This window comes from Otolemur garnettii, unplaced genomic scaffold (assembly GCF_000181295.1).
Source record: "Otolemur garnettii isolate 467f Iridium unplaced genomic scaffold, OtoGar3 scaffold00144, whole genome shotgun sequence".
NCBI lineage: Eukaryota > Metazoa > Chordata > Mammalia > Primates > Galagidae > Otolemur > Otolemur garnettii.
In genome coordinates, this window is record NW_003852539.1 from 1895534 (window position 1) to 1915365 (window position 19832).

General features: G+C 37.4%; 1 protein-coding gene across 10 annotated transcripts in view; it reads left to right on the top strand.

The window, feature by feature from the left end:
- SCMH1 (Scm polycomb group protein homolog 1) overlaps positions 1-19832 on the top strand; it is a 198641-nt gene that overhangs the window by 36399 nt on the left and 142410 nt on the right. For 9 of the 10 annotated variants that reach the window (XM_023518672.1, XM_023518679.1, XM_023518677.1 and 6 more), the window contains exon 2: positions 17538-17667. Coding sequence is in view for 2 of the 10 variants with exons in the window: in XM_023518670.1 (XP_023374438.1) it covers positions 17655-17667 (13 nt within the window). In the remaining 8 variants the exon portion in view is untranslated. Of the gene's footprint in view, positions 1-17537; positions 17668-19832 lie in introns of those variants that run through there. The other variant, XM_023518675.1, reaches the window with a different exon arrangement.

Here is a 19832-nt window from a genome sequence, read left to right on the forward strand (position 1 = left end):
GATTCTTCTGCCTCAGCCTCCCAGGTAGCTGGGACTACAGGCGCCCGCCACAATGCCTGGCTATTTTTTGTTGCAGTTTGGCCGGGGCTGGGTTTGAACCCGCCACCCTCGGTATATGGGGCCGGCGCCCTACCCACTGAGCCACAGGCGTCTCCCTTAAGTATTTTATTCTTGTTGATAACTATTATAAATGGAATTATTTTCTCAATTTTCTTTTCAGACTCTCTTGCTAGTATATAAAAATGCAATTGATTTTATGAGTTGACATTGTATCCTACAACTTGTCTGAATTCATTTGCTAGCTCTAACAGCTTTTTTTGTGGAATTTTTAGGGTTTTCTATATATAAGATTATATAGGATATCCATAAAGTTTGTGTGCAAGTTGTCCATTTTAAACTGCTCATGGACTTTATGGACAACCCTGTATTATCTGCAAAAAGAGATCATTTTACTTCTTCCTTTCAAATCTGAATGTCTTTAATTCCTGGTTTTTGACTAATTCTTAAGGTAGAAATTACAGTACTTTGTTAAATGGAAGTAGTGAAAGTAGGCAGCCTTGTCTTGTTAGTAATCTCAGGGGAAAGGGTTTCTGTTTTTCATCACTGAATATGTTAGCTGTGGGTTTTGCATATATGACCTTTATTACATTGAAGCAGTTCCCTTCTAGGTTTATTGAGTGTTCTTATTGTGAAAACTTGATAAGTTTTGTCAAATGCTGTCTCTATGTTCATTGAAATTACCCTGTAATTATCATGTGGTTTTTAAGCTTTATTATATTTGTGCACAATATAACATTGATTTTCATATGGTGAACCATTGTCGTATTCTGGGAATAAACCCTCTTTGGTAATTGTGTATAATAATCCATTTACTGTGCTGTCAGATTTGGTTTTAGTAATTTTAGAGGATTTTTGCATTCATAACGGCTGTTGCCCATTTTGACATTAAAGTTTTATTGGAACACAGCTGACCCATTCTTTTCTGTATTGTTTATGGCAGGGGTATCCAGCCTTTTGGCTTCTTTGGGCCACACTGAAAGAAGAGATGTCTTGGGCCACATGTTAAATACACAAACACTAACGTAAGCTGATGAGCAAAAAAAAAGAAAAAAACATCTGGGCATAATTTTTGTGATAGCCACTATAGACAAGAAAAAAGGTCCTCACATAATACTTCTAATTATACAGCAGCCCGTTCATTTAAAATCATTGAGCAGATCCCAAGTATGTGATCACTAATACTGAAAATAGACTTATCTAAGTAATAAAAACATGTTTGGATTTTTGACTATTTTTATTATAAAAGTAAAAGATTTTTCTCTGCTCAGTGCCATAGCTCAGCCAGTAGGGCGCCAGCCACATATACCGAAGCTGGTGGGTTTGAGCCCAGCCTGGGCCTGCTAAACAACAATGACAGTTGCACCCAAAAAATAGCCAGGTGTTGTGGCAGGCACCTGTAGTCCCCACTACTTGGGAAGCAGAGGCAAGAGAATCACTTAAGTCCAAGAATTTGAGGTTGCTGTGAGCTGTGACACTACAGCACCCTACTGAAGGCAACATAGTGAGACCCTGTCTCAAAAAAAAAAAAAAAAAGTAAAAGTTTTTTCTTCAAGTTGAGTGTCAGATTGCAGCTCTGTGCATTCCATTTGAAAAATTGCAGGTAACATATTTATGTCAACTGAAAATGGAGTCTAAAATGCACCAATTTTTTTTTTTTTTTGTCGGAAATCTTGAAATCTGTTTTCAAATTGTTGTATCAAATTGAAAAGCAAGGCTGGGCTCGGCGCCTGTGGCACAAGTGGCTAAGGCTCCAGCCACATACACCTAAGGTGGCGGGTTCGAATCCAGCCCAGGCCTGCAATGACGGCTACAACCAAAAAATAGCTGGGCATTGCGGCGGGTGCTGTGGTCCCCGCTACTTGGGAGGCTGAGGCAGGAGACTTGCTTGAGCCCAGGAGTTGGAGGTTGTTATGAACTGTGATGCCACAGCACTCTACCCAGAGGGACAGCTTGAGGCTCTGTCTCAAAAAAAAAAAAAAAAAAGAAAAAAAAAGAAAGGCTGCGTATTTTTCATTGTTCACAGGATTGTATTTATCCAACATGTCGAAATGGATAAATATTATTTGCCTTAACTTGAGTTTGCCATAATTTCACTTTCATTTGGAACGCTGTTATGATTTGAAACACTGTACTGATAATTGGTTTTCACCTTGAATACACATGTTTAACTCATTTACATGAGGAGTTACATCCACTAAAAATGCTAAATCTGTAAGCCAGTTTTTATTGTCAAGTTCTGGCACAAATTTGGTTTTTGATAACATAAATGACTTGATAACATGTTATAAACCATAGATCATTTTCAACATTTGGTCTTAACTTGGCTATTTTCTGAAAAGTAAATGGTGTCACCATAGTCAGCATCACAACTTTTAAGGAATTCTTGGAATTGGTGATGATAAATTTAATCTTGTGGCCCTTATGAATTCATAGTCTAGATGATGATTTGCATGATGTTATTCATTGTTAAAGCTTTTGCGCATACATTTTTTTGATGTAGTATACAGTGGTACTTCATCAAACATGAGTTCTGGGCAGTAATTGCATTGTCTTATATTAATTTTGTAAGTCCTTTTACTTGTCATCGCTGGGACACTGTCAGTAACTATACCAGATATGTTGACATTGGACAAAGAAAATAACCATAATATATTTTTTACTGCTTCATATGAATCTCTTCATTTAGTTTTGTCTTTTAATGGCACAAGAAGCCATTTCTTCGGTGACATATTTGTCATCAATACCTCTGATAAAAATGGCATGTTCAGCCGTACTTGTAGCATCAGTGCTATCATCTATCACCAAAGCATAAAATTTAAAATTAGCAGCTTTCTTCTCCAAACTTCTTTTGATAGATTTTCCATTTCTTCAGTTTGGCTATAGTCTGATAAGACAAGCTGATTTTAGAGTTATTCCCATTTTTTCAGGGCAAGTTATATATGCCATCCTTTCCATACATTGCTTAACAAATTCACCATCTACTGTTCATTTTAATTATTTTGCTATTAAATTTGCTATCACATAACTAGTTTTTACAGTGGAATCTGAGTTGTAACTTTAAAAAATTTTTTGAGGGTGATGCCTGTGGCTCAGAAGGGTACGGTGCTAGCCCCATATGCCAGAGGTGGTGGGTTCAAACCCAGCCCTGGCCAAAAAATAATTTTTTTTTGTGTGTGTGTGTGCAGAAGATAGGCTTTTCTTTAGTTGCTGTTTTGTCCTTACAGCACAAACCTTCAGACGCATCAAATTGGCAGTATGTTGTTGCATGTAATGCCTTTTTAAAATTACAGTCTTTGAAAACTTGCACAGATTCCTTGCAAATTAAGCAGAGTGTCTTACTATTTGCCTTGACAAAAGAAAAGTTGAAAAAAGTAGTCATCTGTCCACTTCTCATTCAACAATCTTCATTCATCCATAATTTTTCTTTTTGGTGTTAGAAAGGGGGTTCTATTTTCTTTTGAGACATTGTGGAAGCCATACTGGGATTTAAAAATAATAGATTAGTGACTATATTTACTTTTATTATAAAAATTAATTGATAAGAAAATAGAAAGCAAGGTTTAGGTTCTTCCACATGTCAACTGCTGATGTAGGGAGAGTGTGGTGGAGAGCCAGTTGTACAATGTGGCAGGCCATGTGTAAGGTGCCACCAAAAGTATGAAATTACCCTTAATAATTAAATAAGAATGCTTACCTGACTTCTAAATAACATTAAATACCTGACATTGCAATGGTAAGTTGAAATGTTGTTAATCGCTGCCTCACCACGAGCACATGTAGCATCTGATGGTGTCAATTTGACTGTGCTTGGAAGATAACACACTAGAAGCCTCAAACCACTGAAAAACTGAAGCTATGCATACATACAAATGGCAAGAATATATATGTATATTTCTTTTTTCTTTTAATTGTTGGGGATTCATTTAGGGTACAAGAAACCAGGTTACACTGATTGCATTTGTTAGGTATAGTCCCTAACAATTGTGCCTTGCCCCCAAAAGGTGTATCACACACCAAGACCCCACACACCGAGACCCCTTTACCCCTCCTTCCATCTCTCTGCTCTTCCTTTCCCCCACCCTCCTCCTCCTCTCTCTCTCTGCTCTCCCTTTCCCCCACCATGTCATTAATTGTCATTAATTGTCTTCATATCAAAATTGAACATATAGCATTTATACTTCTCCATTCTTGTGATGCTTTACTAAGAATAATTTGTTCCACTTCCATCCAAGTTAATACAAAGGCTAGAAAGTCTCCATTTATTAATGGCTGAATAGTATTCCATGGTATACATATACCACAATTTGTTAATCCATTCCTGGGTGGGCGGCATTTAGGCTGTTTCCACATTTTGGCTACTGTAAATTGCACTGTGACAGTCTTAGTGCAAGTGTCCTATGATAAAAGGATTTTTTTCATTCTGGGTAGATGCTCAGTAGTGGGATTGCAGGATCAAATGGGATATCCAGCTTGAGTTCTTTGAGGATTCTCCATACTTCATTCCAAAAAAGTTGTATTAGTTTGCAGTCCCACCAGCAGTGTAAAAGTGTTCCTTTCTCTCCACATCCACGCCAGCATCTGCAGTTTTGAGATTTTGTGATGTAGGCCATTCTCGCTGGGGTTAGATGATATCTCAGGGTGGTTTTGATTTGCATTTCTCTAATAATTACGGATAATGAGCATTTTTTTCATATGTTTGCTAGCCATTCAGTTGTCTTCTTTAGAGCAGGTTCTATTCATCTCACTTCCCCAATGATACATGGGATTGTTGGCTTTTTTCATGTGGATTAATTTGAGTTCTCTGTAGATCCTATTTGTCAAGCTTTTGTCTGATTCAAAATATGCAAATATCCTTTCCCATTGTGCAGTTTTGTCTGTTTGCTTTGGTTGTTGTCTCCTTAGCTGTACAGAAGTTTTTCAGTTTAATTAAGTCCCATTTGTTTATTTTTGTTGTTGCAATTGCCATGGAAGTCTTCTTTATAAAGTCTTTCCCCAGGCCGGTATCTTCCAGTGTTTTTCCTATGCTTTCTTTGAGGATTTTTATTGTTTCATGCCTTAAATTTAAGTCCTTTAAGTCCATCTTGAATCAATTTTCATGAGTGGGAAAAGGTGCAGGTCCAGTTTCAATCTTTCACATGTGGATATCCAGTTCTCCCCACACCATTTATTAAATAGGGAGTCTTTCTCCCAGAGTATGTTCTTGTTTGGTTTATTGAAGATTAGGTGGTTAAAAGATGTTAGTTTCATTATCTAGGTTTTCTATTCGATTCCAAATGTCTGTGTCTCTATTTTTGTGCCAGTACCCTGCTGTCTTGACCACTATGGCCTTGTAGTACAGCCTAAAATATGGTATGGTGATGCCCCCCACTTTGTTTTTATTACTAAGAACTACCTTAGCTATACAAGGCTTTTTCTGGTTCCATACGAAACCAGAATCATTTTTTCCAAGTCTTGAAAGTAGTATGTTGGTATTTTAATAGGGACAGCATTAAATTGATAGATCGCTTTGCGAAGTATGGACATTTTAACAATGTTAATTCTTTCCAGCCGTGAACATGGTATGTTCTTCCATTTGTTACTATCCTCTGCTATTTCCTTTCTTAGGATTTTATAATTTTCTTTATAGAGGTCCTTTACCTCCTTTGTTAGGTATATTCCTAGGTATTTCATTTTCTTTGGGGCTATGGTGAAAGGAATTGTATTCTTTTTTTTTTTTTTAAGACAGAGCAAGTGCTATGGCATCACAGCTCACAGCAACCTCCAACTCCTGGGCTCAAGCAAGTCTCCTGCCTCAGCTTCCCAAGTAGCTGGGACTACAGGCGCCCGCCACAACGGCCGGCCATTTTTTGGTTGCAGCCATCATTGTTTTTTGGGGGGCCTGGGCTGGGGATTCGAACCCGCCACCTTAGGTGTATATGGCTGGTGCCTTAGCCGCTTGAGCCACAGGCGCCGAGCTAGGAATTGTATTCTTAATTAGCCTCTCATCTTGGCTGTTATTGGTGTATACGAAGGCTACTGACTTGTGGCCATTGATTTTTTATCCTGAGACATTACTGTATTTTTTGGTGACTTCCAGGAGTCTTGTGGTTGAGTCTTTGGGGTTCTCTAAGATCATATTGTCAGCAAAGAGGGAGAGTTTGACCTCGCTGCTCCCATTTCGATGCCTTTTATTTCCTTGTCTTGCCTAATTGTATTGGCTAGAACTTCCAGCACAATGTTGAATCGTAATGGCAACAGAGGACAACCTTGCCTGGTTCCATTTCTCATATGTATGTTTATTTTACATGACATTGCAACGTGACATTGTCATCTGCCGAATTCATACTCAAGAACCATGCAATCGAGTTCCACCAAAAAAACTCATAACGTTTTAAGTACATTTACAATTTTTGTGTTGGGGCACATTGACAGCCATCCTGGGCCACATATGGCCTAGGGCTATGGGTTGAACACCCCTGGTCTATGGCTACTTTCACATTTCAGCAGAGACCACATGGCCTGCTAAGCTAAAAATATTTACTGTCTGACCTTTCTAGAATAAGTTTGCCAACCTCTGAGTTAGACAAGTAACTCTGGCTCTTCATTGCTGAAAAATATTTTCTGGTTCTCATTTGGATTTCTGCGTAGATGTAGCTTTAGGTTGAATGTCTGTGGTCATGCACCAATGAATATTTTAGGTCACACATGGCAGTTATGTTTCTTACAGTAAATTAGTAAATTAGCACTCTAGTTTATCCAGCATTATTTAGTTTCCTAGAGTTCTGCCCTCAAGAATATGTTCCATGTTTAACAGAATCAGAGTTCTGAGCCCACAAAGTTGAGAGAATGATTTTAGAAACTGGAAATTCAAACAAATTGCTGCCTTGGGCAGCCCTGTATGGGTATCCAGCCTGCTGACTTTCTCTGATAAAAAGCTAATTTCACTATATGTCTCCTTTGATCTACAATAGCTTATATTTTTTCTTTTTTTTTTTCTTGAAACAGAGTTTCAGTTATTAACCTCAGTAGAGTGCTATGATGTCATAGCTCACAGCAACCTCCAGCTCCTGGGCTTAGGCGATTCTCTTGCCTCAGCCTCCTGAGTAGCTGGGACCACAGGCACCCGCCACAATGCCTGGCTATTTTCTTGCTCAGTTTGGCCGGGGCTGGGTTTGAACCCAACACCCTTGGTATATGGGGCCGGCGCCCCACCCACAGAGCCACAGGCACCACCCTATATTTCTTTTTTTTTTAAATTTCCTATCTTTTGCTTTTAAATTTCTTTATCATGCTAAGGAAGAATGATTTCCTATTTGATATTAGCTGATGATACCTTACAAAAAATCAGATCCTTGAAAAGTTCAGAACCTGTATTTATACATGATAGACATAGAGAGTTGTCATCTATTAGGCTGTGTATGAATGTATATGTCACAATAAACAATTAGAATGAATAAAAAATCCTACTCTTTCTTGCTAACTTATCCTGTAATTTTAACAAATCCTGTGTGTCATTTACATGGCTCTTTATGGTTTGCAGAGTACTAATATAATTATTTCATATCGTTTCACAGTAATCTTGTGAAGTAGGTACTGTTATTAATCCTGTTTTATGGAAATAATGATGGGTTAGGAGACTTATTCAAAATTGTGAACTGTTAAGACCTAGTCCCAGATCATTTGCAAATGTTACTCTCCTTACTACATCACAAATTCAGTATCAGAATGTAGTAGACCTAAGTATGAAAGCTATATGAACACTGGAAATTATGTATGTAAAAGTCCATGAAAAAGCATCCAACCTAGTAAATTAGATCTTGACCTTGAATGTCTAATGTATAATCTTTGGGATGATAACAGAGTTTTCGATGTATGGCTTATTTTGTCAAACAAGGTTCTTCACAAGTTGCCTCCTACCTGACTCTCCCCCAGTTCTTGTCATTTGTCTCTATAGGTTACTCCTAACTCTTCTATCTATAATAAATAGTTAGCTGTGGCCCAAACACACTGTTCATTTCCATTGCTATGTTTGGTTCCATGTAATTAGGAAGAGAATTTAGGACACATTTGTACTATATTCTCATTGCCTAAAATACCTATTCATGTTTCTTCTAATAATCCCAGCTCAACTGTATCTCTTCTATAAAGCTTTCCTTACCTCCCTAGGCAAAGTTAATCATTCCCTTCTGTTTTCCCAGAGCACTTTGTATACAAATCTCTATTATTGCAAAAATCACATGACTGTGTATTTGAATTGCTATCTCTCTTACTAATCTGTAAGTTCTTTGTGAGTATAAGTTGGGACTTATTTGTCTTTCTGTCTTTAATTACATGTTACTACTAGGCTTAGATACATTTTGTTACTAGGCATATATATATTTTATTTAATGAATAAAATAACAACTATATTCTTTCCTTAAAGGATCTGTACATATTTCAGGTGGGAGACTGGCCACATAAAAATACCTGGAAACATACAAACATATGTAAAACAATGTAATCTATACTTGAGGTAGAATAGTGGAATGATCAGAGCCCAGTAGAGTTATTTAGGGAAGGATTCCTCAAGGTCAGTGGTTGGCAATTTATGGGCCACAGGCCAAATCCTATCTGCTACCTGGTTTTTTATAAATAAAGTTTTATTGGAAGGTAGCCATGTTCATTTGTTAATATATTATCTGTGGTTGCCTTCATGCTACTATGGCAGAGTTGAGTAATTGCAACTCAGCTATTCATATGACAGACTGTATGTCCTATAAAACTGAAATGCTTACTGGCTGGCCCTTTACAGAAAAAGTTTGCTAAGTCCTGCATTTTAACAGATGGGTTTTGATTGATGAAAAGAAGAGGTACATGAATTGGTGCAGCATGAGTATGCCTGACAATGCCATGAAAACCAGCCATGATGGTAGTAGATATGCTAGGTAAAAAATATTTCACTCTAATCCAGTTTATCAGAGAGCTATGTTGAAGAGAGAAAATGTCAAGAATGCTTTGGATTTAGAAAGAGGGAACACAGAAATCTACAGGAAAGAAATTGTTAAGTAAACACCTTCAACCTATAGTAAAATAGTTTCCTATAAGGAATGAGATGAAGGACAAGGAAACAACAAAACAAATTAACTGAGTGCCTGCTGTGTGTCAGGTACTGTTCAGAGTGCTCTGTACATATCCTGTCAACAATCCTCACAATAACTAAATGAGATAATTGCTGTTATTATTCTTATTTTTCTGATGAGGAAACTGAAGCACAGAAGATTAGAGTTACTTGGCCAAGGTTATACAGCTAGAAAGAGATAAAACTAAATCTGAACCCAAGCCCCTGGCTGCAGAACTCAGGCATCTGGAGTCCTCTAATAGAGCAAAGGAAATCTGGAGATACTTGGTTAAAAAAAGCGTGGAATAAGGTACTTAGTCCAAGTACTTGGAAAGTATACTAGCCTAACATGGATGAAGAGAAAAGGAACAGACAAAAGAAGAATAATGTTCTTCAAATCCCACACAAAGACGTGCCCACCTCTGTACCCCAAGTGTATTATAATTAGTGGAGGTGTTAAATTATAATACACATTATATTCCTTCTCATTCTATTTTTCCCCTTTAAGGGGACTGTTTCTGGATCAGTGCTGAATGACTGCTGTAGTAAACATTTACCCCTTTGGACCAATTTTTAATGTATGTTAAAGTAATGTATACGCACTATACACGTTTTGCCAATAGAAATATACCAAATGAGAAGGGCATATTTTCTACTTCCATCACCATCTTGCTCTCTAGAGTGCTGGTCTCTAGCCCCCTTATGGTCCATGGCCTGTTACAAACTGGCTGCACACTAGTGCTTCCCACACCCTGCATCCTCTCACCCCTTTCTGTAGAAAAATTATCTTTCTCAAACTGGTCCCTGTAGCCAAAAAGGTTCTGCTGCAAGGTCCATGGCCTGTTTGGAACCATTCTACACACCAGGAGGTGAGCTATGGAGCTAAGTAAGTGAAGCTTCAACTGTATTGCATCACCACTCACCGCCTGAGCTCCACCTCCTGTTCTATCCCTTTCTTCCACCCCTTGTCAGTGGAAAAATTGTCCTCCATAATTGTCATCTACAAAAGTGGTTCCTGGTGCCAAGGAAGTTGGGGACTGCTGCCCTAGAGCACTGGTTCTCAACCTTCCTAATGCTGCGGCCCTTTAATACAGTTCCTGTGGGTCGCGATCCACAGGTTGAGAACTGCTGCTCTAGAGAGAACCTCTATTAAAAGTTTGGTTGTATATGAAACTATTTTATTGACAAAAGCATGCTGGAATTTCCTCAGTGTTATTCAGATAGAAAAATAATGAGAATTATTACCCCAAGGCCAAGATTCATTGCCAAGTATGGAAGGAACTTCCTAGGGAAGTAAGAGATCTTCATACTAGAATTATAAGCACAGACCTGGTAGGATTGTTAGAAAAAAGATTCAAGCATTGGCTAGACTTTGTGCGTTTGGAGACAGAGCAGGAAGTATTAAGCTAAGTAACTTTTTTTTTTTAATTAATGCGAGGGTACCATATTTTAGATTACGTTGTTCTCATGTCCAAGGTAAAGTTCCAGTTAATAAAAGCTCCCTCACCAGAGGGTGTGCTGTATACTCTCACATTAGGTGAGATCCTGCCAAATCCCTTCCCTCCTTCTGCCATTTGTCCTCCCCCTTTGTAGCAGCCTGTATAGCCTATGGCTAAGAGGAGTGAGAGTTATAAGAAATACCTGTAATGGAACACCGTGGTGAAAAGGGCATGGAGAGAGATTTGGGTCTAACAAGCATGAGTGAGCTCGGGAGATGAGAGCATTGGTGAATTGGCAGTCTCTACACCTGTGGTGTTGAGAAGCAGGAGCTCAGCCTTATATTAGGCTGGAAGAGAAGGCAGTCAAGAGGCATGCGCATTCTATCACGAATCCACTTACTCTGACTCTGTCTCCTCTCCTGCCTGCAGAACGCCAGCATGTCGTCTCTCTGCTGAAGATTACCAAGCTCTGCTAAAGACTAAGCGCTATCTGTTCTAAGAAGACCTTTACTCTCTCTAAGATACTCTGTCTCTCTCTCTCCAGCTAAAGTAGATAACCCTCAAGCACCTAGGAGAAACTGTTCCTGAGCAAGGTAGCTTAGTGGTCCGCGTCCAGAACCTACCTAAGCTGGGCCCGAGACCTGGCCAGTCCTGGGCCCTGACACCCCTTCCCTAAACTAAATAACATTTAACCTTTCTTCCAAACCTGTAGTTCTATATACATATCAGCAGATTGATTAGCATGCACAAAAGAAAAGATTCCAATATAACTTTTGACATGGTTAACTTGAATGGAGAATAAAGTATTATAAGAGAAAATCCAATATTATAAAACCTAAATTTATGGAGCATATTGTTTTTCAGTGAACATTGATTTATTTTTATAAAGAATTGATTTTGACCAGCCAGCCATTCTGGTGTGCTCAAAATATACTACATTTTTTAAAAAACTTCAATTTATACCTAACTCTTCCAAGACTATGCTTACTGGGTAAAATAAAGCAAGCACACATTGTTAATTATTTCAAAGAAGGAAGAGATTTCAGACTATCTCCTAAATTATGTTGTAATCAGTATAGAGGAAATAATTGAGCTCGGCTCTGTCACTGCTGCCCATAGACTCACAATATGATAGAACTTAAGAGGGACCTTAGAGATAAGGTATGTTAAGCACCTACCACATTGCCAATAAGTGGTAGATGAAGAAGCAGAAGGGAGAAATGATGATGAGAAGGGAGAGAGATGGTAATGATGCTGTAGATGATGATTTCTTTTGCCCCCATATCACACTTCTGTAAGCCTTCAGGGAGAAAGTTGATGTTGTATATATTTTATACACACACATACTATCCATGCTGCAAAACCCGAAGTTGCACAGTGTTGTATTTATTGATGAAACCAGAACACGGATTCAGTATTGCAGATTTGGAAGGACCATTAAAGGTTACCCAGTCCAAATTCCCCCTTTCTCCTAATGATTTAATGTCTTTAATACGAGGTTGTCTTCCCTCTGCTTCTACACCCTCATTGAGGGCAAATTCATACCTGTCCTTCCCAGAGAGCTTTTCTCTCTTTTGGATACCTCTGACTGCTAGACAATTCTTCCTAGTAATGGATGGAAACCATTTACCTATAGCTTTCACCCACTAGTCCTAGTTTTCTCCCTTGGGGTAATATTGAACAAGTAGAGCAAATTTCACCTCTCCCCTGTGTGAAAACCCTCCAGATTTTTGCAAAAGTTCTCATGTTTCCCCTGAGTCTCCTCTTCTCCTGGTTGAATTTTCCTAGTTTCTTAAACCCTCTCTCTCCTTGTACCTTTCTTTTAAATGAGATTGTGCGTCTGTATCTTGTTCAGGAGATAGGACCTAGATTTGAACATAAAACACTACCTCCGACATGCTCTGACTGGCAGAAAGTGGAGCATTGAGGACTCTCATCTCAACTTATTTCAAATACTGACTGGAATAATAATGATGATGATAGTGGTACATTACTTATTTCAGGATATCAGCTCCATATGTGTCTGCCAGAAAATATGATGTGGCACCATGGAAACCATTAAACTTCTTCCCTGTTCAGGAAGCATGAGCCAGAGCATTCTAAAAAAGTCAAATTCTTGAGCATTCTAAAAAAGATCAAATTCTTTTATGCTTTATATCATAACCTCTGTACGACTCTATAAATGGTAAACATTATACATAGTTGAAGTCTACTAGGACCACTGGTAGGATGAAGGGATCATGGCCTCTGGGTTTTCATGAGCCATTCATTGCTAGCTGCCTTGCTTGTTGAAGGAAATATTGGTGTCCTTTGTGGTTTTTCTCTTTATTTAGATACACAGAGATGTGTAGTTACTACAAAGTAAGAGAAAGCGGGGACAGCTGCCAAGGAGAGATCTGTTCCATCTTCATTGTTCTGCTACATGAAGGAGACAGGATTTATTGTTGTCTTTGAGAAAGGGATTGCCTGGTTTGCTTCTCCACCCCCTCTCCTTCTGATATCACATACCAGAGGAATATTACATCTCATCCTACTTAACTCCTCATAAAATAAAATAAATGAAGGAGAACTAGGGGCAGAGAATCAGCTGAGATACACTAATAAGAGAGAGTTGGCTAGTCATTGGCACATCCCAGACTAGTCCCTGTTTGTGTCCCACATCCCTATAGGTGAAATTTCCTCTATGGCCACAGTGAGCAGATGTTCTGCTTCCAGCTTTTCCATTTTAATCTCTATATCTATTGCCATAAGATTATCATTTATCTAACACTGAAAGAATTCTCTCCTTTCTTTATGGGTTTTCAGAAGTACATTTGGTGCATCTGTTTTGTTTTCCAGTTTTCCATTTCTGGGGGAAACAGTCTTCTCTCCTATTTCCTTCTTCTCTATTGTCTCACTCCAGCCCCACTCTCTTATCAATATTCATATGTTCATGCAAGCTTGCATTGCTTCTTTTGCATGTTCTGAGCTCTACAAATAAAGAATGGTACCTATAGACATCTTGCATTCGATCTATTTTTACCTCTTTAAATCCCACATTGTGCCTAATCTTATTCAATGTCCAGATCAGGCTAATAAGCAGCAGTGCTTCAATTTTTACTATAATAAAATGAGTAGAATATCTGCTTTCACATGTGGTTATAGTTGTCCTTAAGCTGAGCTGTCTTATGTTAGAAGTGTTTGTTGGGTTCCTTTTTATGAGTTTTTTTGGGAGTAATCATGGGAAGGGGTGGAGCAGTATAGTTAAGAGCATAGTTTGGGTTTAAATCCTTGCTTTTCTAGTGACTATAACCTTTAGAAAGCTGATCAATCTGAGTATCATTTCCTTATTAGTAAAAAGGGGTAGTGATTCATTCTAAATGGTAAAGATTTGACAAGATGGTGTAATAAAATACTTAACCCAATTATCTGGCACATAGTAAACCTTTTAAATGTAATTGGGTGTGATGACATATACCTGTTATCCTAGCTATTCAGAAGGCTGAGGCCAGAAGATCACTTGAGCCCAGGAGTTCAGGGCTGCAGTGAGCTATGATTATACTTTTCATTCCAGCTTGAGTGACAGAGCAAGACCTTGTCTCTCAAAAAAATTTTTAAAAAATTGTTTTTTAAAATGATAGCTGTGTATTGTTTATAATAATAACCATTACTCTTATTAATATATATGTGATAATTGATCACTGAATTTTTTCTTAGTATCTTAATTGTGCTTTTCTTTGTTTCAAAGGGAGGCCTGTTGTGATTGTTTATTACATTTTAAAATGATACTTTCATAGCCTTGTAGATTTTTCTATTACATATTATCCTTTTTTCAAGGATTTCCAGAAATAGCAGAATCATTACATTCTCTAGATATCCACAGTGCAATATAGTAGACTCTACCACATGTGCATCATTAAATTCCAATTTACTAAAAATCAAATACAATTAATAATGCAGCTCCTCAGTTGTACTAGCTATATTTCAAGTGCCGAATAGCCACATACGTCTAGTGGCTACCCATTGAATAACAGGGATAGAGAATATTTCTGTAATCACACAAAATTCTGCTGGACAGCATTGCTTTAGATGTTTATGCTCTTTTCTCAGAAGTCAAAGAGGACATATTTTCTAGAGTATTACAGAGATTGTTCTCTTACAGTGCCTCTTAATGTTTAATTATCCATTTTCAGGATTCGGGTTACTCTTGTTATTCTTTTTTTGTTTTGTTTTGTTTTCTTTATTAAGTCATAACTGTGTACATTAATGCATTTATGAGGTACAATGTGCTGAATTGATAAGCAATGTGGAATGCTTACATCAGACTGATTAACATAACCATCTCTTTATACTCTATTCTTTATAGTTTTGAAATGTAATTATGCACATTAGGTGAGGTCTCACCAAATACCCTCCCTTCTCCCTCCTCTTCCTTCCTTTTTTTGGACTATAGTTATGTTTTACCACTCCTATGAATGTGTAGGTGATTATATATTGATTTCATAGTAATATTGAGTACATTGGATACCTTTTTTTCCATTCTTGAAATACTTTACTAAGAAGAATATGTTCCAGCTCCATCCAGGTAAACATAAAAGATGTGAAGTCTCCATCTTTTTATGGCTGCATAGTATTCCACGGTGTACATATATCACAATATATTAATTCATTCATGGGTTGATGGGCACTTGGGCTGCTTCCATGACTTGGCAATTATAAATTGGGCTGCAGTAAACATTCTGGTGCAAATGTCTTTGTTGTAAAATGATTTTTGATCATCTGGGTATATACCTAGTAGAGGAATTGCAGGGTCAAATGGTAGGTCTACTTTTAGTTCCTTGTGTGTTCTCCAAACTTCTTTCCAAAAGGGCTGTATTAGCTTGAATTTTTACCAGCAGTGTAGAAGTGTTCTCTCTGCATCCACGTTGGGATTTTGTGATGTGGGCTGGAGTTAGATGATATCTCAAAGAGGTTTTGAATTGCATTTCTCTGATGATTAATGATGATGAGTATTTTTTCATGTGTTTGTAGGCCATGTGCCTGTCTTCTTCAGAAAAGTTTCTGTTCAAATCTCTTGCCCACATAGAAATGGGGTCATTTGTTCTTTTCTTATTGATTAGTTTGAGTTCTCTGTGGATTCTAATTATCAGACCTTTGTTGGAAGCATAACCTGCAAAAATCTTGTCCCATTCTGAAGGCGCTGCCCTCTTAATAGTTTTGAAATGTACCATTGCATCATGCACTACTGTAAAAGGGATAGAGTACAGTACTTGACTATATTTTCAGCTTGAGTATGGTTGGCATATATATAAAAGCCACTAATTGTTAAGGATTTATTTTTGTCCTGAGATACTTCTGTATTCCTTGATCGCTTCTGAAAGTTTTATAGTTGAGTCCCTGGTGTTTTCCAGGTATAGGATCATATCATCCTCGAAGAGTTAGAGTTACTATTTTTTGGGAATAAATAAAGGCATTTCCAATTCCCCTCAGTCATCAGTAAGAGGAAACCAAAGGAAGAAGCAGCAAAATAGAAGTAATTCTAGCAGATGTTCTATAGAGTAGTCACTCAAACTGTGAACAGTAGAATCCACAGGGGCTAACTAGTAACAGGAAGTTGTAATTTTGTTTTTGTTTTAAGAGATGATCTTGCTCTGGCACAATCTTAGCTCACTGTAGCCTTAAACTTCTGGGATCAAGCAGTCCTCCTGCCTCAGCTTCCTAGACCCCATCTCTGCAAAAAAAATTTTTTGTAGAGAGAGTGTCTTACTATGTTGCCTAGGCTAGTCTTGAACTCCTGGCCTCAAGTGATCTTCCCTGCTTGGGTCTTCCAAAGTGCTGGGATTATAGGGATCAGCGCCACACTGTCCTGTAATGGTGTGGTTTTTTGTAAGTATGTTATATTACTCAGGGTCTGAGTTATCCCTGTGAGGGAGGTAGAAACAATTTTTTCCATGATAATCCTTGTTATCTACATCGTGCACTGTTAAATCCATTTTTTAATTTATACTTTATAGCAGTCCGGTGAAATAAGTAGCATAGGGATTATTCCCATTTACTGTTATGAAAACTGAGGTTCAGTTCCTTTAAGTCACTTGCCTGAAGTCTTAAAGGGAAAATAATCTTTAATGGAAAATAGAGTTGAGATTCAAATCAGGATAAAATTTTAACTTCAAATTCAGCATTCTTTTATTTTGGTTTTTCTCTACTTTACCATCATTCAGACAGTGGTGAAGGAAAGAATGAAAGTTCTTTAGGCGAAGTGATGTACTGTGAAAGAAGTGCTACAGTCTTGTTTGTCCTGTGACTTGTACTTAGGCTACCAAAATTCCATAGACCGAGTGACTTAAATAATAGAAATTTATATTCTTTAAGTTCTGAAGGGCAGAAATCCAAGGTCAAGTTGCTGGTTAGGTTTCCCTCTTTAGCTTCCAGGTGGCATCTTCTCTCTGTATCCTCACTTGGCGGTTTTCTCTGTGCCAATAGAGAGATAGCTCTCATGTCTCTTCCTGTTCTTTTAACAACACCAGTCCTGTCATATTAAGGCCCCACCCATACAACTTCATTTGACCATAATTACCTCCTTAAATACCTTATCTTTTAATACAGTCCTTTGGGGAGTAAGGACTTCAATATAAATCCTGGAGGGACACAGTTCAGTCTGTTAACACCATATTAATAAGTTTTTAGTATTTTTTTTTTGGCTTAACCTGGTTTGTTGGAAACTATATTTGTGTTGTATATTTGCATGGGACCAAATATAGCAAATATCTGTATTTCTTATTTCTGTGAATAAGGAGGCTTGGTTAAATTAAACCTGTAGTACTTAACTATAAGGTACCTTCTAATGCTGAGATAATCCAGTAACAAAATAATTGTGTCTAAATGTCCTAATTTTCTTAAAAGGTAGCTCAATTTGTTAACAATTAAAGATTTCACTAATGTACAGGGTAACAAGTGTTCATCTTCTACCCCCTGTTTTACAGATGGAGAAATTAGCATATAGAAAAACCAACTTCTCAGAGGTCAGGGCAAGGTATTGGTGGATCCAGGGATAAATCCCAAACCTCTTAACTCCTTGACCAGTTTTTAGTCTCTTGACTATGAAGCCTACTGGTAAGTATCTTTTTACCCTATCCTGGAGGTAAGAGAGCTAGCAAGGACTGAGTTTGAAGAATTCTTCATTACTGATTACATCATTCATTATCCTTTTCTTTATAGCCATGATGTCATTTTTGTCATTAGTATGAATTTTCCAAGTTAGGAGAAGAGGTTTGAAGTTTTTTTTTTAAGTAACTTGAAAATATTTCTGTGAACAGTTTGGTCACATTAGAGATGTTAATGAGAAAAGAAACCCTGTATTAGGCACCATGCCTAAGTGTCATTAAAACTTACTACAATTTTTGCAAGGTATGCATTTTTATGCTATTTGGAGGGTGTTACTGTTAATAGTATTAATTGAATTTATTGGAAAATATCTTACAAAAGTTAAGCCTTAGATTCTAATTCAAATTTGAATTTTATAGAAACTTAAGGACTTTATCAAATATCTTTAGAGAAAAATCTCTTTGTGTTTAAGTGTAGTTTTCTGGTTTATTATGTCTTATTCTTTTTTTGCCCCTTGCTTAGGACTTACTAAGGTGGAATGATTTGTCTTGAATTAAGTCAAGCTTGCTTTTCTATTAAAATTGAAATATTTTTTTCTAAAGCCTATTCCTCTACCTCTACATTTGAAATAGTTAAATTACTAGGGAGGCTGAACAACCAAGCCACATGAAAATATAGGGTATAATGGACTTCTAGAACCAAAGTCTTGTAGACCACTAGTATATTCTCTCCTCCATCCCCACCTCTTCTTTTCTCTATCCATTGGCGGCTTCTTGCTTATTGTAGATCTGCTTTCACTATTATAGTAAAAAATTTGGCCACTGAAATGACCACTTGTGTCTAAATGTATTTATTCATGGAGTACAGGTGCAGTTTTGTTACATTGATGTACTGCAGGTCTTCTCTGCCTCCATCACTGGACCAATGCATACTGTACCCACCAAGCAACTATCATCCACCCTGGCCCAGTACTCCAAGTCTCCATTGTTCATTCCACACTCTGCTTTCATGTGTACACATTAATTTATTTAGCTCCCACTTATATATGAGAACATGAGGTATTTGTCTTTCTGTGTCTCTTTTACTTAAGTCTGAAGATAATGAATGGCCTCTAGTTCCAACCAAGTTGCTGCAAAAGACATGATTTCAGGCAGTGCCCATAGCTCAGTGGTAGGGCACTGGCCACATTCACTGAGGCTGGCAGGTTCAAACCCGGTCCAGCTAAAATAACAGTGACAACTGCAACCAAAAAATAGCTGGGTGTTGTGGCAGGTGCCTGTAATTCCAACTACTTGGGAGGCAGAGGCAAGAGAATCACTTGAGCCCAAGAGTTTGAGGTTGCTATGAGTTATGACACCAGAGCATTCTACCCAGGTCGACAACTTGAGACTCTGTCTCAAAAAAAAAAAAAAAAGACATGTTATAACTGACTATTATTCCATCATGTATACAGGATGTCCTGAAAGTGGCCCTAAACTCATCAGACATAGGGAAAACAGGAAATTGGAGCTAAAGCTATAAAATATTCTGTACAAAATTTTATAAATAGTACCTACAAATCATAATACAGTATATTGTGAAACATGAACATTCTTCCAATGCTTTAAAAAATTATAAGTGACTAGCTCCTTCTTTAGGTGTAGAATTCTATCAGATGCTATAAATTACCTAGTTCATTGAATAATTTATGAGAATACTTGAAAATTATACATTTTGTAATATAGTTGTTTTCTTTCCTTTCTTGGGTTCTGCTTTCCAAATTCCACTAGCTGTATGAAATAAAATATTTCTTAGAAGTTCCTTTTTCATTATCGTGAGTTGAACCTTATTTGATACCTTTCTTCCCAGTTAAGTTTGTTATTTGTTGATTTTGCTTCGCCACTGAGTTAGATTTTGTTCTTTCTCTTTACTAGAATTTTTTTTCTAAATTACATTGATGAGTTAGAGTACTGTTTTATTGATAGTCATGAAGCCTGGTTGCTATTTATTGTGGTTTTCTTGAATCAGTTTTATATACTGATAGCTCATTTTTACTTAAGCAGTATAATACTAAAAACTTGTATAAAATGGAATATGTAGGGTATATTTAATTTTTAAGAATATATTCTTTTTGTGAAAAAATTGAAACATAAATGCAATTATGATCCTCTAATATCTTTTGTCTCCACCAGTAG